Here is a 26284-nt window from a genome sequence, read left to right on the forward strand (position 1 = left end):
CTTTCAACATTTCAACATTGATTATTATATTGGCTGTGGGTTTGTCATAAATAGCTTTTATTATTTTGAGATATGTTCCCTCTATGCCCACTTTGGTAAGAGTTTTTATCATGAATGGATGTTGGATTTTGTCAAATGCTTTTTCTGCATCTATTAAGATGATCATGTATTTTTTGTCTTTTCTTTTGTTGATGTGATGTATCATGTTGATTGATTTGCGTGTGTTGAACCATCCTTGTGAACTTAGGATGAATCCCACTTGGTTGTGGTGTATGCTCTTTTTTATGTGCTGTTGGATTCAGTTTACTAATATATTGTTGAGAATTTTTGCATCTATATTCATCAAAGATACTGGCCCGTAATTTTCTTTTTTGGTGGTGTTTTTCTCTGGTTTTGGTATCAGGGTGATGGTGGCTTCATAGAATGTCCTTGGGAGTGTTCCCTCTTGTTCAGTTTTCTGGAAGAGTTTGAGAAGTCTTGGTATAAGTTCTCGGTGTAGATGCAGTGGCTCGTGCCCAGTCTTGGGGTTCTCAGCTCAGGCAGGCAGCTCAGGCGTGCACTTGGGACATGTGATGGGAGTGGAGGCAGCTTGCAACGACGACTGGAATTTGGTGGGTTCATGACCACTCCCAGGGTCTGGGAGTCAACAGGGGCCCACAACCACTCCTGGTGTCTGAGTGGGAGGTGGTGGGGTCCCACAACTGCTCCTAGCGTCTGGGGTGGCAGCAGTGAAGGCTTGCCACTGCCTCTGGAGCCCATTCAGGCAGTGTCCTGCCCTCTGAGAGTGTACACAGAGGAAAAAGTCTACAGTCTGGTCCCACCACTCCCCTCATGCACCCTGCAAACAATGGTGACTGGCCTCAAGGTGGCCCAGGCTTCCTCCGCTTACACACCCAACCACAGTCACACTGGATTAGAGCCCCCCACCCCACCCCAGTCTGTCTACACACAGCCAACCCCAGTCCTCTCCCGGTTCTGATCTCTGAAGCCTGAGTTCCAGCAACCAGCCCCCACCAGCACTGGTGGACGTGCATGTCAGGCTGCGGAGTGCTGGGCAGCAGCACTGACCACCTGTGCAGTTCTCCCTCTGCTCTGGCTGCTGCATTCTCCTGAGGCTCTGAAGCTCCACTTCTGTCTTGGCCAATCTCCCTGCTGGCGAGGGGGCGTCCCAGGGCGCAGGAACCTTTCCCCTTTTACAGCTCCCTCCCAGGGGTACAGGTCTCATCCTGATTCCTTGCTCGCCTTTTTTTTTTTTTCCTACCCAGTTACATTGAGATTTTCTTGCCTTTTCAGAAGTCTGAGGTCTTCTGCCAGCGTTTAGTAGATATTCTGTGAGAATCACTCCATATGTAGATGTATTTTTGCTGTATTTGTGGGAGAGGGTGAGCTTCACGTCATGCTACTCTGCCATCTTGCTCTCTCTCCCTAGAATCAATTCTTGTAACTATTCCAAGTGTGCTTCAAATGAATTATGTTTTCTGTAACCCTTCAAGGCAGACGTGTTTGTATTTCCACTCCCATTTGGTAAGGCTTGTAATTTGTGTTGTTTAAGTTTTCTGTATGCTGTTGATTTGTATATGGGATTTCTCAACAATTGAAAAAGAGCTGTTTAATTCTCTGTTGCTTGGTGGATTTTTCGATTTCTCTGTGGACTTCTATTGCTCTGTATATTTTGAGGCTATTTTTATGTGGAAATGTAATATTTTGTAACATTTTTATGAAAATGATGACCACCATATCCTGTTGGTTAGAAGCAAGAAACAGATCCCGCCCACATTGAAGGTGAGGAGATTACACAGTGTTAAGGACTAGGACAGATCTTTTAGATTTATCCTTACAGTCTCACTTCAACAATAAATATTTGTTGTATTAAACACCACCTGGATAATTTAAGTGGCTTTGAACATTTTAATTTCATTTATGCCCACCCTAAATTACATTGTCATGTATTTGACAAAGTGGACTTTGTCAAATTAAACACTTTTACTTTGAAGAAGGCACTGTTAATAGAAAGACAAGCCACAGACTTGGAAAATCCAATTCCAAGTAATCTATCTGACAAAGGACTTGTATCAAGAATATATAAGGAAGTCTAAACACTCAACAGTAAGAAAAAGAACAACCTAATAAGAAGGGGGGGCGCAAAAGATTTGGAGACTGCACCAAAGAAGATATTCAAATGGCAAATAAGCATATGAAAAGATGTTCAAACTCATATGCCATTAGGGCACTGAAAATTAAAACCACAATGAGAAATCACCACACACCCAATGGTTAAAATTTTAAAAAACTTATGATAATGCCAAGTGCTGGTTAAGATGTGGAAGAAGTGGAGCAACTGGAACTCATATTTGTGGTAGGAATGTAAAGTGATACAGAAACTTCAGAAAAGTTTAACACTTACTCTCACTCCTAGGCATTTACCCTATAGAAGTGAACATTTATATTTACACAAAACTGGTACCTGAGAGTTTATAGCAACTTTATTCATAATGGCCTAAACTGGAAATATCTCTCATGTCCTTCAATTAGTGAATGGATTAAAAGCTGGTAAATTCATACAGTGACGTACAACAAAAATAATGAATATTGATTTACATAACAATATAGATGATACTTAAATGAATTTTACTAAGTGAAAGAAGCCAGATCAAAAGGTCTACATATTGCATGACTCCATTCATATGACCTTCTGGAAAAGGCAAAGCCATAGGGATGGAGAACAAATAGGTGATTTCCAGGGATTGAGGGAAAGGGGTTTACAACAAAAAGAGCAATCAAGAGAAATTATTAATGCTAAAACCATTCTGTATGGTACTGGAGTGGAAGGATACATGACTCTATACTTGTCAAAACTATAGAACTATACATGATAAGAATGAATTTGTGTATGCAAATTAGAAATAAAAATCTCAAAAAAATGGATATTTTTGCCTTCAAATGATGAGAGATTTATAAAAGGAAAGGGCATATTTTGATGCACATTTATGCACCACTGATGGGAATGTTATTTGTACAATATCGAGGACAATTCAACAACACCTTTCAGGTGCCCTAATAATGCTCTCATCAAACTCAGTAATTCCAATTCTAGAAATTTATTCTAAAGAAATAGAGATGCACATAAAGGTTAATGTACAATTATGTTCATTATATTTTAATTTTATAGGCAAAATTGATAATATCCAAAATGTCTGCATCATGGGATCATCCACAGTAAGTCCCCTATATACAAACAAGCTCCATTCCAAGAGCGTGTTCATAAGTCCAATTTGCTCCTAAGTCCAACAAAGTTAGCCTAGGTACCCAACTAACACAATAGGCTATATAGTACTGTACTGTAATAGGTTTATAATACTTTTCACACAAATAATACATAAAAAACAAACACGAAAAATAAAGAAAACATCTTTAATCTTAAAGTACAGTACCTTGAAAAGTACAGTAGTACAGTATAACAGCTGGCATACAGGGGCTGGCATCAAGTGAACAGGAAAGAAGAGTTACTGACTGGAGGGAGAGGAGGTGGGAGACGGTAGAGCTGAAGGATCATCAGCAATAGGTAAGCTTCAATTTTCTTTTTACCTTAATTTAAAAATACTTTTTAAATTTAACATCTTTATTGGAGTATAGTTGCTTTACAATGGTGTGTTAGTTTCTGCTTTATAACAAAGGGAATCAGCTATACATATACATATATCTCCATATCTCCTCCCTCTTGCGTCTCCCTCCCACCTTCCCTATCCCACCCCTCTAGGTGGTCACAAAGCACCGAGCTGATCTCCATGTGCTAGGCGGCTGGGTAGGCTTCAGTTTCACTCATTCTGGGCCTGAAATAAAGATACGGTACTACTATGCTCTATACAGTACAGTACAGTAAGGTACACAAAAGCACAACCACTTGTAGAGGATGCATGCACGTGACAATGTATGCCAGACACGTGAACTAACTTACATGACTGGACATGTGAACACACGTTTGCATCTTTGAAAGTTTGCAACTCGAAGGTTCATATGTAGGGGGACTTACTGTAAATGAATTTTGTTAGAACCATGAAATATTATGTGACACTTAATACTGTATTTTTAAATAATGCTAATGATATAGGAGAATGCTTGTTTATTCTCAAATGAGAAAAGTTAGAGAATAACATATACAATGTCAATTTTATTTTTAAACTGTGTTATATACACTTTTTTTAAAGAGTAAAAGGAAATACATGCAAATGTTATGAATTATTTTCTGGGTTATAAGATTATAGGTATTATTTACTTTTTAATTTATACCTTTCCCTTTATTTTTTAACAATGACCACTTGTTACTTTTGTCATCAAAAAGAAAACATTTTTTATTTTCAAGAAAGAAACAAGCCCAGCCTAATGCAGCCAACCCCATGATCTTTTCAGTTGCTATCTTCACTCAGAAGGCCACACTGTTGTCCCCCTGGATGCTTGTTGTTGTCTTGCTCCTTCAGGTACTGGACTCATTGCAGATGAATGAATACCTGCCAAAGTGAGAGACGGAGAGTGGCAGCATCTCTCTAGGAACATGAAACTGCTTAGTTAAACTGGCCTGATCAGCCACAGGCTGATACTGGTATCAATCTCTATGACCTATACAGGGAACAGATGTCTTTAAAAGCTATAATGCCCATCTTATATAATTGGAAGTTTCCCCTCTTCTAAATCTCTTTCTTCTAAGAAATAATCTTTTAAAACCCTTCTCCAAAGCAGCTCCTAATTTTATTTTAGATATTCCATCATTCTCTGGGGAATGACAAAGGTCCAAGTATTGACCTTTCATTGTACTGTTTCCTTATGTCCTATCTGGTGTTTGGGGTTGCGTGAAGCCATTCTGCCCACTGTCTCTGGCCCATTCATCCTATTAAAAAGAAAAACAAAAAACTGAGCTATCTGGTACTATTTGTGCTATTTCCTCTGTCCTCAACCCCTTTAACACCCTGTCATTGAACTGGAGAGTTCTTCTAAGTTGCAAACTTCTTTCTGGGTTGTTTTTTTTTATACAGGTCAACAGAAATCTCCACAAGGGCAGACCTACCTAAGAAAAGTGGCTGACAGTGACTCTCACGAGTAACAAAAGTGCAGCACAACTTATCTTCACTCTACCTCTAAAAATAACAGGTTCATGAAGCGAGTCTCAGTGCCTTCTCCACTGAGGTAAAGGATTTTATGACCTTTACTTTTCTCTCCTCCTTTCATTCTTAATGGCAGTAAGGAGTTAACTCCTATCTTCACTCACAAATATCAGAAATCTCAGGTTTGCTTCCTTCAATCATGTAGGCTTCTAGGTCTAATACCCACTAAAATGTCAATCATTTGTTACTCCATAATGGGATTTCATAGCTTCCCTCTCCTTCCCCTCTGCACTGCACTCCTTCTCTCCTTAAATCCAGAGAGAAACATGGTGTCACTACCAACACTCACTGAATCTTCATTCACTCATTCACAGTAAGGCTCTTCCCAGCTGGGGCCTGTTACAGACAGATGGCCTGGGGGAAGGAAGAGAAAATAAACACCTGCTGAAACCCATCAGGGTGGGGCAGGAGATGAAAGGTGGCTAGAGAGAGCAAGGAGTGCACTAGAAGGGTTATGAAGAAAGGAGAGGCAAGGCACAGGATAAGGCACCAGAAGATGTGACTAGGGGCGTCCTGAACAATCACTGGGAATATTTGAAAGGTTCAAGACTTTCCACTTCCCCCATACCCTATCTTGCCCATCCCCAAGAGACAAAAAGTAACCTGACACTGTTTACTATTGACCCATAAGATGTGTGTCCTTATATACCATATGTATGCAAATCCTAATCTCTGATGACCAAGTTAGAAAGGGATACAAGCCCTCCTACTGGTATTTCATAATCAGTTGAGACATCAGGAGTAAACCCTGGGGCTGGGGTCCAGTTGCTGGCCGTGGCTACAGTGTCTCCTGTGGCTGCCCCAGGAGATAAAGTGGGAGTTGGTTTCAGGGTGTTTAACATGAGTATTCTCCAACTGCAGAGTAATTATGACAAATTCAACCCCAACCTTAGTATTCATACCTCCTTGGGTTTTAAGAGATGGAAAGAAGTGCTAATGAAAGACAGTGACTCACAGTGGCATATACGTGGGACAGAGAAGTGCCAGTGGAAGGAGAAAGTCATGGCTTTTGTTTGCTTTAATCAGTGATATCTTAGTCATGGGACTGAAGGAAAAAGAATATGAATGCAGGGATTGGGGTTATTTTCAAGTCAATTGACTACCTTCCTTCCATGAAGTTGGGGTCTTATGTTGCTGAAACTCAAACTCATCTCTGGTGGCCTATATTCCAGCGTTGGGGTTCTGGCAATTTTTGACTACATGGTGTCCTCTTTATGGGAAGTGATAGTTCATATATATACATAGAGTACAACTTCTGAAAGGAGCCGAGAGGGCTAAGCATGCAATTGAAAAGAGCAACCTGTGGTCTGGAGAGTCTTCAAAAGAGTGATCTATCTATTGAGTCATGCTTTGCAAAGCCGGGATGAAGAGAGGCTGTAGTCATCCTCTGATTTTTTCCTTTTCTTCTCCTTCATGAAATCTTCTACCAGCTCCTCCTGAGGAATAAATATAGAGCAACCCCCACGGGAGGGGATGGGCTGTCTGAGGGCCTGGTCACTCTTTAACACAGTGGCTCTAAACCTTTATTGGAATATTGGCTGATTTGAAGACTATATAACAAAAGAAAAACGACTGCATGCAATTTCAGAGGGTTCACAGAGACTCTCTTCCTAAACTTTACCTTCCAAGTCCTAAGGGCCATCTCTTTGCATCAATTTCCAGCCATCCTTCCCAACAGCACAGGGAACATCTACAATATGGCCACCAGACTGGATGTATCCTGACCCTAAATGGCTTTTACAAAGTGGTTTTGTTATTCATCCACTGATGTGGGCTTTCTTTTGTCTACTGTTTATCTATCTTAAAAGCTCAATTAGATAATAGGACTGTGTCTTGTTCTAATCAACACGTGTGTTTTTAAAGTACTGTGCCTGTCTTTTTCAAAGGGCAGTTCTAGTTCACTCCTCAACTCAGAGGCTCAGAAGCCAAAGCACATTATGGGACACAGCCAACAAAAGCCTGTACCATGTAATGAAGTTACTTCAAGGTCAAGGGAAAATTTTAATCCTAAACAAATCTTTTTATCATACTTCCAGATGACCAGCCTTGCTGCTCTTTCAAAGAGTTAGGAGATGGCCACAGAATTCCACCAGTGCTAAGGGCCAGCAGCCTAGCTATCCTTGCCTGGGATTGCTGCTCATTTTCACACATGAAATGCTGACAGACCCAAAAGGGATAAACAGATGGCACACAGCAAAGTGTCGGATATAGAACAAGCACTTAATAAAGGAGGGGATCATTTTAGATGTTCATTCTGCCAGCCAAAACCTCAGTGCAATGGGCAAACCACAGTTTTTGCATCTTCTAGTAATCCCCACCACTCTTCTGAGGCTCATACTACCACCCCACTACATCCTCTCTTCTCTTGCATCTGCACAACTGTCATGTGCCAACCTCCAGATCATTCCTCAGTCACTGAAGCCTATTTTAATTTATCTAGCCCACAGTGTTCATTCCTAGCCCAGCTTTTGCTATAATCCTGGGTCACTTCAGTATCCAGGTAAACAACCATCTGACATCCTACCATCACAGGTATCTTGATCACTCCAATTTTAAAATTTTAACATTCCAAAGCTCAGCCTCTGATACAGGTCCTATCATTCTAGTTTTCCAACTACTCAGCACCCATCTTGATTGCACTAAGGCCTCTTTTTCTTTACAGACTCTGAGCTTCCTTCCATATACAGTCTGGATCCTCAAATCCATTTCTGTGTAACTCCTCTCTTGCTAGCTGTCCATCCCTCAATCAATCAGGATCAGTTCCAGGCAACCAAATGTTACTTGTAACAATGGCCCAAGACCACTTTATATTTTCCTGAGTCTGTTATCAAGTTTCAAACTAGTTGTTCACTTTGATATGTCATAAGCTCTCCAATCCAGCCTTTTGGCCTGGATATTCCTTAGACTCTTATCTCCATAATCCTGTCCCTGGTCAGCTTCCTCTCTATCATCCACCTCTCCAATTACAAATCTTCAACACCCTTATCAGGTACTCTTCCTAACTCTTATTCTTATCACTATGCCCCAGTGAAGAGGTAACTCCTTTCATCTAAGGCTAACCCTCCACCTGTGTTCTAAGAGCCAAAGGTTATCATCTCTCTCCCACATGTACAATGCCTCCCTTTTCCCTGCCCTGTAGTCTGTGAGCACGCTCAATTTTCTCCTACATTAAAAGGGAGCTTTTATGACTCACTGTAGGGCCCTGATGGAATTGGTTAACTTGTATTCTAGTTTTCACATCTTCTAACAGAAAGAAGGCTTCTCATGAAGCAATAATGATTAATCACACTAAATAAGAAAAAGGAAGTATGAGCCTGTTGAGTGGTGAACATAATCTGGAGGCCTACCTGTTAATGTAGGTAAGGGGATAGCTGAGGTATAGTTGAAAGGGGAAAACTGTGAATACCAGCCACAGGAGCAAACCCCAGACTGTGAGGATGAAGTTTCTGATCAATGATCACTCTGGTCCTACCCAAGGAGCAACTGGCAGCAAGTGTAGTAGTGGCAGCAGCAACAATGCAACATCTGCAAGTAGCCAAGACTAAAATACAGGCATAGAAACAGAGTATTTCATGGAAAACACAATATTAAGTATGACATATATGTGGCACTTGTGCTGCTACTCCCCTTCTCCCACCCCCAGCAAACAACACTAATTAGTTATAATCCTCTTTCATACTGAGCTGAGATCTGGCTTCAGAATCCTTTTTATAAAACATAATCAAGACAGGTACTATCAATCAATTGGAGATGGTACTTGAGATGAAGTATATTTGCTATTTTTGCGCTACACAGAAAAGTCCTTGGCAAAAGAATTAGAAGATAGGAGTAAGCTTCAGGAGAAAGCACACTGAAGACAGCTTGGACGTTGTAGGCAACTGGCGGGGACAAGCTGAGCCCATGGAGATCACAGAGCAGGCGCCCAATTAATGTCTGTTGATGATTCATTTTTTCATTCAACAAACATTTAATGAGGCCTACAATGTGCACCGGATTAGGCACTGCGAATACAAAGATGAATAAGGCACTGTCCTTGCCCGTTAGGAATTTAGAGTCTGGTAGACGAGAGCCATAGACACGGACAATGATAATACAACCTGATAAGTGCTAGGACACTTAGCAGGTTGTATTATATCCATCCGAGTAGGATTTCTTCAGGTTGCTGTTGGATCCATGAAGTCCTCCCAGCCACCAGGGCCTGCTGTTGTTTCTGTCACGCGGTGAATGTCCCAAGAACTAACAATGATACCTGCAATTTATAGCGTGCTTATAACATACACTTTACAATATCCTCATGAAAACCCTGCAAATTAATTATTATAATAGATGAAGAAATTGAGGTTCAATGAGGTTTAGTAACATGCCTTAGATCACACAGTTACTAAGTAGTTGAGCCAGGTTTCAAATCCAGTTTTGACCAATCCCAAAGCATTTTACTACATTTTTTAGGATGCTTTTATTCAGTTTGGGTACTGTACAAATTTTCAACAACTTTATATTTGGAAATAAGAGCAAATGCAATAGATTAGTGATCAGGGCGTGGACAAAAGTCATCTGTAAAAGTCATCTGTTTTCCCAACCTATTTGGCAGAGGGAGAAAAAAAAGGCAGAGAAGTGACTTCACACTAGCATGCCATTGAAAACCTTGAGGTCAGTTAGTTTTACTTTCTTTTGCAAACCCCAGCATCCTTATTGACAATATAAAATATAAGTACCTCTAGTTAACTATCTTCTTTTAATCCTCGTCAAGGTCAACATCATTATCTGCAGCAACTACAGTTCATATAGCATTTAGCATATTCCACACCAGTTCCAAGCAATTTACAGAAATAATCCCATTAAATACTTACATCCCCACCCTCACTCATCACTGCAAAAAGATATTATTAATTCTGTTTTACATAAGAAGTACCAGAGAGGTGAAAAACCATGCTCAAAACCACATTGGTAAGTGTGAGACTCGATTTGAGTCCAAGGCCCAAACTGTCACTGTACTGCTTTGCTGTCCTGCTCAGGGCTTCCTGTCCCAAACCTTCTTCCCCCTACTGCCCTCCAGGATGGCTAGTGACATAAGGTCTGCTGAAAATACATAAGGTCTACTTAAACATAATCTCCTATTGATCATTCCAGTCACAGAAAGCCATTCTCTGAATCCCCAGGGTCACCACTCTGAGCCTTAAGGGGAGAATTTCCCAAATATTCTGTTTATATTGCTTTGAGAAAAGAGGAAATAAACACTGGATATATTTAGATTTTTAATTATTGAATGTATTTTTTTACCAAGAGATATAACCATAAACATTTAAAAATCCCTAAGCAAAATAAAGCAATTGAGACAATAACTAAGGCCATTTCTTCCCTGAGTGGGTTTTAAATATACAAGCCTCCATTTTTGGTAAAAAATACTTTGAGACATATATGACAGTGAGATTAGCCCTGCTATTGATGAGAAGGACCAGGAACTTAGTAATACTATGAGAAGTCTGCAGCTGTTCAGATGTCTTCCCGAGAGTCAACATTTCATATATGGCTGTCCCCAAACCAAAGAAACTTGCAAAATCTGTGCAGCAAAGCCCTAGTTTGGAAGGAACATCTTTAGATGTTCACCCATCTAAAGAACACGTGAGGATCTTTCACGAAGGCCAGGGGTGGGGATGGGGGATACACACTTGCCGATGTCTGAAAGCCTAAATTTTCCCATGTTCTTATTATATCTGTATTTTGTATAAACCCTTATTTGAGAGGTTATCCCCTCTTCTTCACTCCCACTCCTTCTAGCCTTAGGTCACTTATCATCTTAACTACTACAGTATCCTTCTAACTGATCTCCCTGTCCAGATTTGAAAATCTTCCATACTACCAGAGTGACCACCAAAAGCATCTCCTTAAAACACTCAAAATGAAATCCAAATTTCATGGCACATTTCCAATCTAATTTCATGAACTACTTGTAGTTTCCCAATTCATCATTCTATTTCTAATTCCCATACCTTTGCTGAGAAGGTACTTCCCTCTGTTTTCTGCCTAGTCAACCTTTACTTTTTTAAACAGTCAGCTGAAGCATCAGTTCCTCCAACCTCTGCATCTCCAGACTCAGTCAAATTATTTCTCTTCTGAACCCCATAGTATCTTGTACATACCTCCATTGTAGAGCATACCATACTGTTGTAAGTATCTGTGTATATGTCGAACTCTCTCACTAGACTGAGAACTCCTTGAGGGCAGGAATCATGTCTAATTCATCTCCATATCCCCATCACCAAGCACAATGCCTGGCAGCACAAAAGGCAGCAGAAAGAAGCTGAAGATGCAGGAGAGAGAACAATAAAGCAATATTCTTGAACTGAGGCATAATACAAATATGATGAATGAGTTGAAGCTATAGAAAAATATATTTCAGCTCAGTATTGCATAGAGCTCTTGAAAGAAGAGATAAGTTAACTCAGGGAGGAGTTCCCCATCACTAAGTACACTTACTTGGAGGCAAAAAGACCATTTGTTGGGTATATTATAAAAGGACTTGAATTAGGGTCAAATTAAAATAAGCTGTTTTAGATATGAGATTTTTTTTTTTTAAGGTCCTTCTATCCTTGAGGTTCTAAATCTACAACCTATGCCATAATCAAAAGAGCCATCACTCTGCGCCCATGTCACAGTGAATGGTGGCTCCCAGAGTTGTGGACAACTGTTGAGGCTTCATCTCATTCCTATCCATTAGCAGACTGATTGTACAACATAACTCATTTTCCGGTGGCCTGATTCCCTGGTGACCCTTGATCCTGGAGCAGGAAATACTTTAAGTGCTTTAAAGGCCACCAAGTAGAACCTCATGACCCCAAATATCTTCCACAACCTGCTACCTGAAGCCTTACATTTCTTCCATAAACCTTTAGTGCTTTTGATCAGTTTGTTAAAATGCCACTTAATCTAAAATGGCGAGCTCGCGCCAATCAAGTGTATACTATAGGATGGATAAAAACAGTACAACCTTCTGTACCTCATGAAATCATCTAGCCTCACCTTCCCCTCTACCCAACACAAATCAAAGAATACCTACAAAATATCCTGATTTTTCATTCTGGTACTGTTTCTTCAACTGCAAAATATGGACATTGTATTGAATAGTCTCTCAGATCCCTTTTACCCCAGAGAAATATATGTTCCTCACCTATAAAATAGACAAGTGGAATCGGTTCTTCCAACTTCACCAGCGTTTTATAAGGGTCAAATAAAACTATGTTTCTGAAAGGCTTCTAAATGATAAACTGCGATACAAATGTAAGGAATTACTATTGCAAATTAAGATATATAGGAGGGGAGAGGTAAAAGAAATATGCTCTGCCATTAATGAGATTAGTTACCTGAGCAAACTTATTCTACCTCTCTGGGATGCCTCAGAGGGTTGTGATGATTAAATGGGAACATGTGAAGTAGGCACACAACAAAAATCAGTTTCATCTGCCCTGAGACAGAATCTCAGTTATAAATGTGACCTTAAAGTGCATGTAATCCAACTTTCACTCCATGCAGGGAGATTCTCAAATTCCACTAGGTTATTATTTCCAAGAGCATTTTCATCTTTGGACATTCTTGAATCTGTTACTCCATTAACTAGAACTGCCTTTACACAACAAAACCAACTATCCCTGACTTCAGATCAGCAAGCTCTCCATTTTGGAGCTGTCTCCCACAATCTAAACAGCTCTAATTCCTACAATGCTTCTCATAGGATCTAAGTTCAAATCTCTCTGTGTATCCTGGATGTTCTCCTTTAGCTCCCTCTCAGAGAGTTGCTCTTAAAATTGAAACAAAACCGTCAAGTGGAACAGGATTCTTACCTCTCTGAAACTCTAAACTTTTGTAGTGAAAACACAACCAGTTAGCTCTATATTGGAGGGTTTGAAGGTCTTCAATGGGTACATATGCTATAAACAATAAGCAGAGTCCCCAAAAGCTTGCAGGATGGAAGAAGCACTTCGAAATGGGAAAGGGGAGTGTCAAAGGGATGTTGACAGTATTAAAAACAAATGGCTTACTACATAATTTCCCCTAATATTAGCAACCACCTCTGTACTTATGCAGAACAGGGATATGGAACATTATAAATAATGCAGGCTCTTGGGCCTTGTGGAAGAAATGGTAACGTCATATTCAAAAATACATTTTATATGACCTTTTATACTAATAGAGTCTAGTCTATGCAGATGACACCTTCTGTACTTTTCCCACCAGAATCTCAGTTCCTAAGACATCTGCCTACTTCTTCCAGAAACTAGTAAAAAAAAAAAAATTGAAAATAATAAGTGGAAAAGACAAGCACACAATAATGAAGACCTGAATAAAAGGAGAAACATACCACATTCATGTATGAGAAAATTATAAAGATGACAGCTCTCCAAAAATTATTCTATAATTCAATGCCATTCCAACTGTAACTCCAATGGTATTTGTGGTGAGAACTTGACATGTTCTTTCTAAAGGGCTCCTGGAAGAACAAGTATATGAAAATAAAGACATTTTTAAAAAAACGAATGAGGGTCTTTCCCTACTAGATAAAGTTGTTATTTAAAACTAGACATGTAGGAACATACAGCAGTCACATTGTCTGATCACAATGCAATACAATCATATATACATGTACACATTTCATTATATGTATATATTTCAACATATATAATATACTTCATATACATATGAAATATGTGCTCAAACCAGAAAACCTCAACATGAAGCATCACAGTAAATAACAATTGGGTCAAAAAGGAAATGTAAATTACAATCAAGCCAATTTAGCAAGTAAAAAAGGAACACTATAACATAAAGCCAATACTATACATAGCCTTATGTTCTCTTACTATAAGGTAATGAAAAATAATTACTTTCAGTAAAGATAACAAACAAAATGAGAGTCAAACAAAGGAGAAGAAAAGGGGACAGAAAGAATATGTGAATAAGTAATAGCCCAAAACTTGCCAAATTTGATGAAAAAATATTAATCTATACATGCAAGATCAATGTATGCCCAAAAGGATAGACACTCAAATCTAGACTTATGACTGACTTCAGAATCTTGAATGCAGCAAAAGAAAAACAACTCATAATGTACAATGGATCCTCAGTAAGTTATAGCTGACTTCTCATCATAAACCATGGAGACCAAAAAACAGTGGGTGATATGTTCAGACTGCGGAAGGAAAAAGAATGTAAACTGAGAATTCTATGTTCAGCAAAACTATCCTTGATAAATTAAGAATTATAACATTACCAGATAAACAAAAATTAAAATAATTCAGTGCGAGCACACGTGCCATCTACAAGAGACAGAATCAAGTCTTTCAGGCAGAAATGAAAAGACAGACAGTAACTCACATGCACATGAAAAATAAAGAGCACCAATAAGATAACTCCATAAATAAATATAACAGACAAAAAAAATCTGTATTTATTTGTAACACTTTTCTTCTCATTTCTGACTTAAAGACAGTAGCATAAAGGAATAACTAGAAAATTGTGTTGATATGCTTACATCATGTACAGATGTAATTTACATAATAATAACATCACAAAGGAAAAGAGAGGGAACAAAGACATAGTAGAACAAATTGTATACACAATTGAAATTAAGTTGGTATTAATCTGAAATCAATTCTTTTAAGGTAAGTTGTTAATTGAAAGATCAGAGCAACCATGAGAAAAACAACTCAAAAAATATAATAAAAGAAAAAAGGGAATTTAAATGGTACAAGAAAATGCTTAAAATATTTAACAAAAATAAAAGAAGGTAGCAATACAGGAACAGAGGAACTAAAAGACATAAGACTCATCGAAAACAAGTAGCAAAACAGACATCAATCCTACCTTGTCAGTAATTATATTAAAGATACAAAAATTTTTAAATAATGCAATCAAGAGACAGAGCTTGGAAAAACAGATTTAAAAAATATAATCTACCTATATCTTATCTACAAGACACAGTTTAAATTCAAAGACACAAAAAGTTTACAAGTAAAAGAATAGAAAAAGACGTACCAGGCAAAAACACTAACCAAAAGAGAGCTGGAGTTAGCTATACTAATAAAACACACAATTAAGAAAAGATTATTACTAGACATGAATAAGGATATTTTATTACAATCAAAGGATCAATCCATCAGGAAAGTATAATTATAAACATATATGTACCTAACAACATAGCACCAAAAATAAGGAGAAAATGGTAGAAACAGAAAAAGAAATAGATAATTCAGCAATAAGTTTCAGTAACAGAACTAGGTAGAAGATCTACAAGAAAAGAGAAGACCCGAACAACTCTGTAAATAACCACTTGATCTATTAAACACCTACAAAACATCCACACAACTGCAGAATACACATTATTCTCAAATGTGTTCCATGTTCTCACATGGAACATTCTCCAGAATAGACTAGATGCTAAGAAATGAAACAAGTCTCAACAAACTTAAGAGAATTGAAATAATACAAAGTATGTTCTCCCATGATGAAATTATAAATCAATAACAGAATGAAATTTGGGAAATTCACAAATATGTGCATATTAAACAACAAACTCCTAAATAACCAATGGGTCAAAGAAGAAATCACAAAAAGAATTAGAATTTATTTTGAATGAAAATCTAAACAACATATAAACAGATATATAACTCAATTCCAGTGAACATAGGATTAGAATAGACATTTCTCCAAAGAAATACAAATGGCCAGTCAGCCTATGAAAAGTTGCTCAACACAGATACACTAGGCAAAACCATGAGCTACAAGAAACAAATGACCCTTGAACAACATGGGCTGGAACTGCGTGGGTCCACTCACAGGTGGATTTATTTTTCAATAGTAAAAACTGCAGTACTACACAATCTGTGCATATGCAGAACCTCGGACAGGAGGAACTGCATGTATGGAAGGCTGACTAAAAGTTACACGTGGATTTTCCACTGTGAGGAGGATGAGCACCCCCAACCCCCTGTGTTGTTCAGGAGTCAACTGTACTTAACATCTACTAGGATGGCTATTATAAAAGATAGAAAATAAGTGAGAATGGAGTTAAATTAACATCCTCATAAATTTCTTGGTGAGAATGTAAAATGCTGCAGTTACTTTAGCATTTGTCAATTACTCAAAACATTAAATGCAGAGTTGCCATATTACAAAGCAACTAAAATGCTAAGTAGATACCCAAGGAAATGAAAATATGTCCATACAAAACCTGAAATGTCCTTCAACATTATGCCAGCATCAAACTGTCCAACCTGTGTAGGCATAACCCATAAACATATAAGCAAAGATTAGAGATAAAATAAAATACCACATGGAGATTAGTCTTACCACTGAAATATTTTCATCCAATAGGACATGTAAGCTTTCCAGTGACACCATGAAGTCAAAAGATGATCCCGTAATACAGCTGGGCTAAATAATGATCTAGCAGAGACGTAGCAGAGGCAAGACTGTAAAGAACAGTCACTAAAGAACCTCAAAAACAGAAAAGTACCACATTTGACCACAGGTGGTGAAAAATCTTAGCAGGACCACATCTATAATACAAAGGGATTGCTGAGCCAACAACTAGACATTTATTTTTAGTAACAGATAGGAAAATATGACAATTCAGTACCAATACAAGGCAGTAAAAAAGCCAAAATTTTCTTAATGGTGGAAAAAGCCTAAGACCTACCAAATATGTTTCAGATTTAGATTAATTGGTTTAGATTAATGCTATTCAATGAATAACGACAACAGACAGAAACAATGACCACTCACCATGATAAAATTCTGGGACACATTTGTTGATCACATGATTAAATTAACATTGGCAGTATAACAAATCACGGATCTATGGTTTCATAATGCAGCAAGTAACAGGCCCTCCAGAACCACTCAGTCCATGGTTGGCAGATCCTAATACCTAACGTTTTGCTAATTAACAAAATTACAGGCAGTCAACTGGAGGAGCAAAGAAAGGCTAAATGGTTAACAATATTAGAATACCCCAATCTAAATAGCAACACTGAACTAAAAGTAAACAATGAAAAGCTCTCCATGTAAAGCAGTATAACGTACTGAGCAACCTAGGTGACAATACTAAAGCACACCACCAAAACAAATTTTGCCATGACAAAAAAGCAAAAATTTTTGAAACCAAGTGAGATGCAGCTCAAAGTACTGTTTAACAAACAATAGTGGTTGCTAGAGAACACCAGCAAAATTAAACCACCACTCATCACTGCATTATACATACGCATGCCAGATAATTTTTAAAATAATTTGGAAAACAGAGCACAATTATAACCAATAATACATTGACACATACTATGCTTTTTGGTATCCATATCAGATTATCACAGAGCATGTGCTTACTAGGGCAATGTTATGTCTGACAAAAGTCAGCTGAAGTTACTGCAACAATAGTACAATAAAAGTATATCAAATAACAACAGTTGGAAATTTCGGAATAGCACATTAAGTCTTTAACAACACACTCCCTCAGGCACTTTTTCATATATGGTGTAATGTACTCCAGTGAGGTCAACTGGTTTTAGGAGAAACACGGTCCTTGTTATCTGATATAAAGACATCATCCATGTGTTTTTAATTTGCTAGTGAAATTTTTAAATGGCTAGTGATAAACCAGAACAAAGCTAATAAGTAGGAATATCAAATTAAACCAATTATACGTCAGCACTACACTATACTGCACACAAACACCAATGTCAAATTTTACAAGCCAGAACCTGTAACTGGGCAAAATCAAGAAATGAAACAAACACCCTTGAAAGTCCTCAAATATATTTTTGGCTCACTGCACAGTCATCAGGTTACTGTACTCTCAGTCAGAACCGTACTTGTGTTGAAAGCAATGCAATATCACTCAAAAGGGTGACACGTTGTGGACTGATGCGGTACTAGAGTCTTGGGGGGAAAAAAACTTTGTGTCCACAAGGTGGCAACAAACCTTGAAATATTTCCTGACAAGGGGCACAAAACCCTCCATAAAGTTGGAGGCAAGACACCTAAAATTAAAGAAAAACAGCCACTGTAATGTACGTAATGATTACACTGACCTACTTTAAAAATGTCACACACCTCAGTGAATGTGGAGATAAAGTTAATGATATTACAAGCAAATAAACAGCTTTTATCAACACTAAAATATTTTTTGCTCTTTAGTACTATTAGACTGTGATGTTGATGGAAGTTTCCATTAACAAACTTCCATTTCTGGAAGGGACTGAAGAGACCAAATTTCTGTGAGAGTGATGAACCTAACATATCCAAAAGGCATCATATTATGGGTAAATTGAGTAACAGTTTCCGTTATGTTTCCTCTTTGTCCGCTAAACTATGCAAAATCTGGATGAACTTTTCTTGGAGTTTTTATGAGTTTTTACCTCACTCCTATCATGTTATGGAGGATCTACAGTAATTGGCAAGACTACTACTTTACATATCACATGATCAAAGTGATCTATAAACAAGAAAATCACACTAGATGATATACATGCCATATATAACCTACAATTGTTGACAGTCTCAATGTCCTCAAAAACCTTACATTACTGTCGTCTTACCATCACTGGAGCATTTACATTTAGAGTAATAATCCCTGAAGGGAAATATGCAACCAATACCACTAATACAAGCTGTGGAAAATGTCCACAATCATTGCTAATTGTTCTCAGAAACGCACAAACTTTGGAGGCATACCGTAAATGGTTGAATAAGACACTAAATGTACCAGTAAATAGCCTTATTAATACCTTTAACAACCAAAAAAACACAACTATTGGGCCTTAAAACCCTATTACTCTTTAAAAGTATTTAAACGTCTAACAATAAAAGACACTCAACAACAACCCTGAAATATATTAGTGACTCAAAATGGAGGAACCAGATTGTAATGTTACTGGAAAATTGGGGAGCCGTTTCTGATCTGCAGTGATTTCGCAAAGGGTGCTGCCCTGTGGACAAATGAGGTACAACATAAAAGCTAACATAGTGGTTATCTTGTATCCACGAGATGGCGCCAAATTCCTACCAATCTCGATATTTGATTATGTAGCAGAGGTATTAAACTGCACTGCTGATGACACTAATTTCCTACATTCACATGAACATCAAACCGTCTAAATTCCCAAAGGGTAATGATGCACCAATTGGATACAAGTTCGGATTAGCTCCAACTTCTCTACAGTTCGGTTACAAATGTGAAAACACCCATTACAACCTATGAAAACGCCACACTATTACCTCAGATTTAATAGGCAGTGGAATTAATAATGAAACAATGGCCATAAAATATTGGAGCCCAGAGAATGACGCATATACTTACGACTAAATTTACCTACGTATACTTTGGCCTGTCAAAAACCAAACTTAGAATGCAAGCTCGTCACCTGTTAAATAGCAGTGTGGGTAAATTTAGTACAGGGCATCACCTACCTCTGAGACAGTGCCAAGTCTAACATTTAGAAATATGCCCGGATAAACACATGCTATCAGTGCGTTGGAGAGAGTGGTACTGTAAAATTATTTGCAAATGATAATGGTGATAAATCAAATACGTTCATGAAACGTTCGGCGTAAAGGACCAAGAGCAGACACACAGTTTAATTAAAACTGTTTCGCCACCAAATGCCTTTATTACTGACTTGCTGGCTTCCAACGCTGCAAGCAGTGCATTACTAAGAGTAATTTTCTTAAAACTCATCTAATAGCTTATAAAAGACAACACTGTAAAGACAAATGAAATATACATAAGATCCACGGTAATGGGTCTTTTGCCCAAAACACAGCACCAAATTCGTCAAGGCTCGTGAAAGATATGATTGGCAGTGGGATCCTACTTAACGTTGCCAAATATTCAGACAAAACTGACTCCCTAAAAAAGTAAATAGGCACCTAAGGATACCTAGCGAACTTTCCGTTTTAAAAAGCCTTACTGTATTGGTATAGAATCAAGGGATCCTAATGAAATGCAGAGACCCTGCAGACGTTGACTTGTAATGTCACCTCTGCAGAGGCAAAGCAGAGTGGACAATTGCGGAACTCCATTGCAAGCCTCTGGCAGCGTCAACGAATAAAAAGTAGGTGACTGACGTTATAGGTAGATGACAGTAGTAACGCTACTTAATGTAAAGACACAAACGTGGAAGAGTATAGCTATCCAGGTTTGCAGTATTATCTGCCACAAAGTGATGACGAGACCAAACTTCCCATAGAAAACTGACATCCAATAGCAAATGGCTACAGTATTGCGCTACAAATTCCAATTAGTGGCTCAATATTTCAAAGGTGGATGCCAAACCTGTGACTTTATTGGACAACTTGATTGCATTGCCTGTTTGCACAAGATGGAAGCAGCCCAGGTAAATTGATATTGCACCTAAAAAACAGTGACTGGTTTATCATACACGTGAGCATGAATATACAGTTACTAGAAATAAAGGACCTTAAGATACAATGAGTTTTTCAATAAGCAGCAAAATTTTACTAAAATTTTTACTAGGTCTGAACTTTGGAACACAGTGCTCTGCACCAGAGATTTCCAAAGGATAAGTCACGCAATTACATTTGATTTTCTTGCTACTTTGTCCATAGAGAAACCAAAATTGGAAGTTCATTACAACCATATCATGGGAAGACTTGCTGAGCTTAAGCTGCCAATTGGGTGTTACATTCCATCTGAAGAATCAATTAAACTAGAAAAATAGAGTAGCACCGTGTCTAAGACGTTTATCCTGTCTCAGGACAGCCAATTCTCCAGCAGTGGCTGTCTGCAATACAACACAGCATTTACAGGAGCATACTTAGAGACAGACAACTAGAAGAGGAGTTAGGCACTTATATTCTTTCAAAGAACCAACTATTTTAAAGGCATTTCTTAAAAACTAAGAAAGCGGGCCTCCCTGGTGGCGCAGTGGTTGAGAGTCCGCCTGCCGATGCAGGGGACACGGGTTCGTGCCCCGGTCTGGGAGGATCCCATATGCCGCGGAGCGGCTGGGCCCGTGAGCCATGGCCGCTGGGCCTGCGCGTCCGGAGCCTGTGCTCCGCAACGGGAGAGGCCACAGCAGTGAGAGGCCCGCGTACCGCAAAAAAAACAAAACAAAACAAAAAAAAAAAACTAAGAAAGCTCACCTGCACTACCAGTGTAGGGAATTGTCCGAATAACCTTAATGAAAATTCAAGCAACATGTCCTAGGCAGTAGAATGCTTGAAAGGAATAGTAATGTCTACTAAAGGTATTAACAGAAGTTACATGGGAAAATACAACCCAGCCCATCAGGGGATATTTGAGGACCACAAAGTCCCAGAACCCCAGGTGGCTAGGACAAAAAGTGCTAGCAGTCCACAACAGCTTCTTGTCCACTTACAGGAAAACTGCCCTTAAAGCCAGTGAGTGGAGAATCTATTGCAAACATGATTCCCAAAGAGCAGGGGGGCACTACGGGTGACAAAATTATATTAGACTATTTTCAGATAGCAAGTTCATTGAAGATAGGCACTATTACTAACTAGGCATTAAAGAATTTCACCACCTAAAAGATTGTTGCATATTTGCTGACAGCGATGGCAAACTCCCATCTGAAGTTTTGCTCCCTAGTTCACTTTCAGGGACACTTTGACCAATGCTGTCATTAGGCAATTCTGATTTCTTAGTACTGGGGGTGCATGATGTGAGGCACTTCACAATATGCTGAGAGGTTCTAGAAAAGGGCCTTTGTATGGATGGGGTCTAGGACAAACTATGAGGAGACCTACACTTCTAGTTGACACACTCCAGTGCAACGTAGAGGGAGCAGCAAAGGTGAACTAACCTTAACTTCCAACGATGAGAGATCTTTGGTGCCGCTGCATGGGACTCCTTCAAATCAATAAAACAGCCAAGCAGGGAAGTATATTCATGAGTCCCACCCATACTCCAAGGACACATTAAAAAGTATTTATTCCCCCCCTCTTGTGGAAAGCATGCCCAGTTTGTAGTTCCCACATGTATAAAACCATAAGCTTTTCACTTAAAAATGCCATTTTTTTGGTGCTGGAATCTGAAACTGATGATTCAGAAGCTGGTTTTATTCCCATCTCTGCCAGTATGTCACTTTTAAAGGTTGAAATAAACAAAATCTTTCCTTTCTTGACTGCTCTTAATATGCGTTTGAGATGTGAACCAGGAAGTGCAAAGGAAGCTCAGAAACTATAAGCACAGAAAGCAATTCATCCAAAGGATGGGTAAACTCAATACAGGGTAATAAATGCAAAGTGCACTGGCCATTCTGGCAGTGATCAAAGATTGCCTATATCAATGTAGGCATCACAAAGCTCTATGGGCTAAGTATACCATAAACAAAAGGCATCAGGCTCATTCCTCCTCCCGATGAAAGCAGGGGTCATCTTTGTTCTCTTCATTGCAAACCTGTTCCAGATTATTCTTGAGGTCAATATCCACAACCATCCTTCTGGTTAAAAACCATCTCACTAAGAGTGGCATGGACATATATACACTACCAAACATAAAATAGATAGCTAGTGGGAAGCAGCCACACAGCACAGGGAAATCAGCTTTGTGCCTGGTGACCACCTAGAGGGGTGAGATAGGGAGGGTGGGAGGGAGGCAGACACAAGAGGGAAGAGATATGGGAACATATGTATATGTATAACTGATTCACTTTGTTATAAAGCAGAAACTAACACACCATTGTAAAGCAATTATACTCCAATAAAGATGTTAAAAATAAATAAACAAACAAAAAACCATCTCACTACATCCTTGAACATGTGCTCTGGTCCTAACATAAGGTATGGGATTTCTTAAATCTTTTATTTTGGAGTTTCATCTAAGACCTCCTAACTCTAGAGCACATGCTGAACTACTGCACTTAGTTAAAAGGCTGTAAGGGCAGTGAGTTCCTGAGATGAACACCAAGAGCTCATCATAGCAGCATCTGTCTGGACAGCCTTCTGGCCCTGATAAGCAGAAGCCAGTAAAAAGTACAGCTAAGCCAAAGACATCCCATCCCAAAGGACAGCTAGAATTTCAGCAATACTATGATTGGAGACCCCGAACCTTGTCTACCATGGTGTACTATTCCTTGGGGAACAAATGTTGCGTGTTCTTCCTATTGTCCTATAGAGGAACTCTCATCTTTGAAGAATACTGGCTTCCTGTATTACGTGGACATAGTTCCAGTAGCAACTAAAACTCCTCAGTAGGTTAACTTCTCTTAACCTTATCCTCAGGTGTAAAACATGCAAACTAGGAAGTGCTTCAAGTCAAATTACTGAATCAGATGGCCTACAATCTAATGTCTGTAGTTATGTATGTTGCTCAACTATCCTGTACTTACCGGACAGGAAGGTTCTTTGAGGCATGTCGAAATCCACAGAAAATCTTTAAGATCTTAACACACTCGATTATCCATCGTAGTCCCGCCACCCCTCTCCCATTAACCCCCCCAATTGAACAGTGATAAATACTCAGGAAACACTGGTAGGACACAGGCTGGCCCATCAATCCCACAGGCATGAGAAGCCAGGGAAAGAGTGGAGAGGATTCTTGGATGTAATAAAGGCATCTCAAGTTGGAACTTTCTATATAAAGACGATGGTCCCTGGACTCCATTTTCAACATATTGAGCAGCTTGGGAGTGAAAGAGAGAAGAGGCAAAAGAATAAATTTTTTCAAACTCACTGCTAATAACTACAGTGCCTGCTTCATAGGGTTGTGTAATAGAGCTGCAGCCATACCCAACTGAGGGCACCTGATAGGTGACAAAATACTGTGCCCCCTGATTCTTACAGGATATGCATCCTTCCCTCCATGCTGCCCCAAATACCTCCTCTGCTGCTCGTCAGCTTGACACCACATCCCCATTCCACAGGAAACCATCCCTTCCCTGCTGCTTTCGTGGCCTAAATGACAGCCAAAGTGGTCCCTCTCCCAGTGCTTGAGGTTACCCAGAGCATAAACAATCGCTGGGCTCCAAAACACACAGAACCAGGATGGGCATTAAGGGGGCAGAGGTGAGGCTGAGCCCTGCCAAGGAGACGGGGTAATGTGAAGATAGCTCCTGAGATCACATGTCTTCTTGGACTGATGCTTGATTTCTTCAAAGCACTATGCAGGCTTTCTTCTTTGAAACCGATTCCAGATGGATCTTCCGTCCCTTCCCTTCTTGCATTCTTGCCCCAAGCCCTCAGGCCCTCACCCCTACCTATCTCCCTTACCTAATAACTCTCAAACAGAACTCCTAATAGCATCAACCTGTATGACAGGAAATGCTGACTATCCCACACCTTACTCCCTACTTCCCTCTTAATTGTTTCTTAATAGATGGGAAGCCAAGACTCTAAAATCCCTTAAATACCAAAAGCAAAAGTACTAGAAGGGCTCATGCAGTTTGCTTGAGTTTTCAATCTATCCTGGGCCAGACAAGCCACCCACACCCAACCCATGGATCTCAGTGTTCACACACAGAAACTGATAGGGCCTAATCAGGCAATTAGTCTATTCAGCTCTAATACTCTATAGAATATGGATTTGTATTCCCTCTCTTAACCACACACCCCTTTCCTTGAGGCTCGGGAGGGGCACTGTCCACCCCAGGACAGCTCTGGTGTTAGCAGTGGCCCCAAAGAACTCAATCTCAAACATCTTCTGAGATGCACCAGTTCTTCTGATGCAGCAGCAGGTTGTCAACCATGGCAAAGTCTAATAACGCCAAGTGAGTCTTCATCCTACCACCCTGCTCCTTGGACCGAAAGGCACCTCCCAGATTCTCCCTCAAGCTATGTTACAGTTTGGTGTGAGGGGACATTAGGCATCCAACAGCAGGGTAAGTGTAAGTTATTACAGTTCCTGATATTTGGCATTCCTTGGTGGCCAGGGTAAAATAAGTGACTTCCTAGACAGACTAAACTAACTCATAGGCACTGTGAAATGAGAGCTCACTAGTGATATGGTACAAGGCTAAAGATTAATGGGGGTAAACCTACGAAGGGCTCCCTAAATTGCCCTGCCCACCCTCTTAGTAGGTCAGTTCAAAATTCCTCCTGTTGTGAACACTCATTTACTTAACAGTCAAGCAGCTACCAAACTAGCTCAGTCACCTGGGGTTAAAGCCTCATAGGCAGAAGCAGGGAGGTAAGGCACAGAGAATAAGCTAGAGTCTAAAGACAGAAGCCTTCAACAAGTAAGCCCACCACACACAACCACCATTGTAAAGGTAAAAGGAGAAGTCTTAAAATGAGACAAATGAAAGACACCAAGAGGCACCAAGGGGCACATAACTCATTCTTCAGTGACTCCACAAAGCCCCTCACTTGTCTGGCTCAACACGGACCCCAAAAAGCCAGCACACCACTATAGCTGAATCACTGATGCTCCCGAGCTCCCAGGAGACAATGATGCCCAGAGACCATGATCCCTACACCCCACACCCCATTTATATTCCAAAAGAAGGATAAATGACCCCACACTCACCCCCATCTGCTTTGCTGAGAATTTTATGAGAATTTATTTATTGTATAAGCCCGCCAGCTTTCCCAGCCAGGCGGTTAAACTCTGAATATGAAGGGTTGGAGAAGGTGGAGGTGAGAAGGATGATTGAAAAAAAAAAGAGTATTAGACTCAGATAAATGAAAGGAGGCAAGAAGGAATAACTGCACATGCCAGGGGAAGGAGAATGAAACAGCAATCTATGAGGGGCCTTGATGTAGGGGCTAAGAGTGTAGACCCTGCAGTATGATCACCTGGGTACAAATCCCTGCTTTGCAAATGACTTGCTGTGTGACCCTTGACAGGTCATCTAGACTGTGTAAGCTGTAATTACCCCATCTGTAAAATTTGGATAAGACTACTCACAGAACCTAAAGGAAAGGGTTACTGTATTAAATGCTTTAATACATGAACAGTATCTAACATACAGGAATTACCCAATAAATGTTAGTTGCTTCTGAATCTGGGTTCCAGCAATCTGGGTCTATCAGTCACTTTGCTTCGCTGTTTCAGCCCTGACACAGGGATGCTATTCTCACTAGGGCCATGTAGCCAGGTAAGTAACTGTGCCTGGTCTAAGGACTTGCGCACATTACAACTGAAGTGACTCACACGTACA

The 26284-nt window shown here is 39.5% G+C and overlaps 1 protein-coding gene across 8 annotated transcripts in view; it reads right to left on the reverse strand.

The window, feature by feature from the left end:
* Positions 1-3397: 3397 nt before the first annotated feature.
* The window catches only part of LOC309796482 (uncharacterized protein), a 62152-nt gene continuing 39265 nt past the window's right edge, over positions 3398-26284 (reverse strand). For 4 of the 8 annotated variants that reach the window (XR_014292459.1, XR_014292460.1, XR_014292461.1 and 1 more), the window contains 2 exons: positions 13513-13641; positions 9327-11457 (listed from right to left, as the gene is read on the reverse strand). Coding sequence is in view for 5 of the 8 variants with exons in the window: in XM_082609647.1 (XP_082465773.1) it covers positions 13564-13641 (78 nt within the window). In the remaining 3 variants the exon portion in view is untranslated. Of the gene's footprint in view, positions 4506-5445; positions 5511-6456; positions 6593-9326; positions 11458-13512; positions 13642-18863; positions 21076-21308; positions 25732-26284 lie in introns of those variants that run through there. The other 4 variants (XM_082609648.1, XM_082609649.1, XM_082609650.1 and 1 more) reach the window with 4 other exon arrangements.

The sequence above is a fragment of the Mesoplodon mirus genome, assembly GCF_964341445.2.
Source record: "Mesoplodon mirus genome assembly, chromosome: X".
NCBI lineage: Eukaryota > Metazoa > Chordata > Mammalia > Artiodactyla > Ziphiidae > Mesoplodon > Mesoplodon mirus.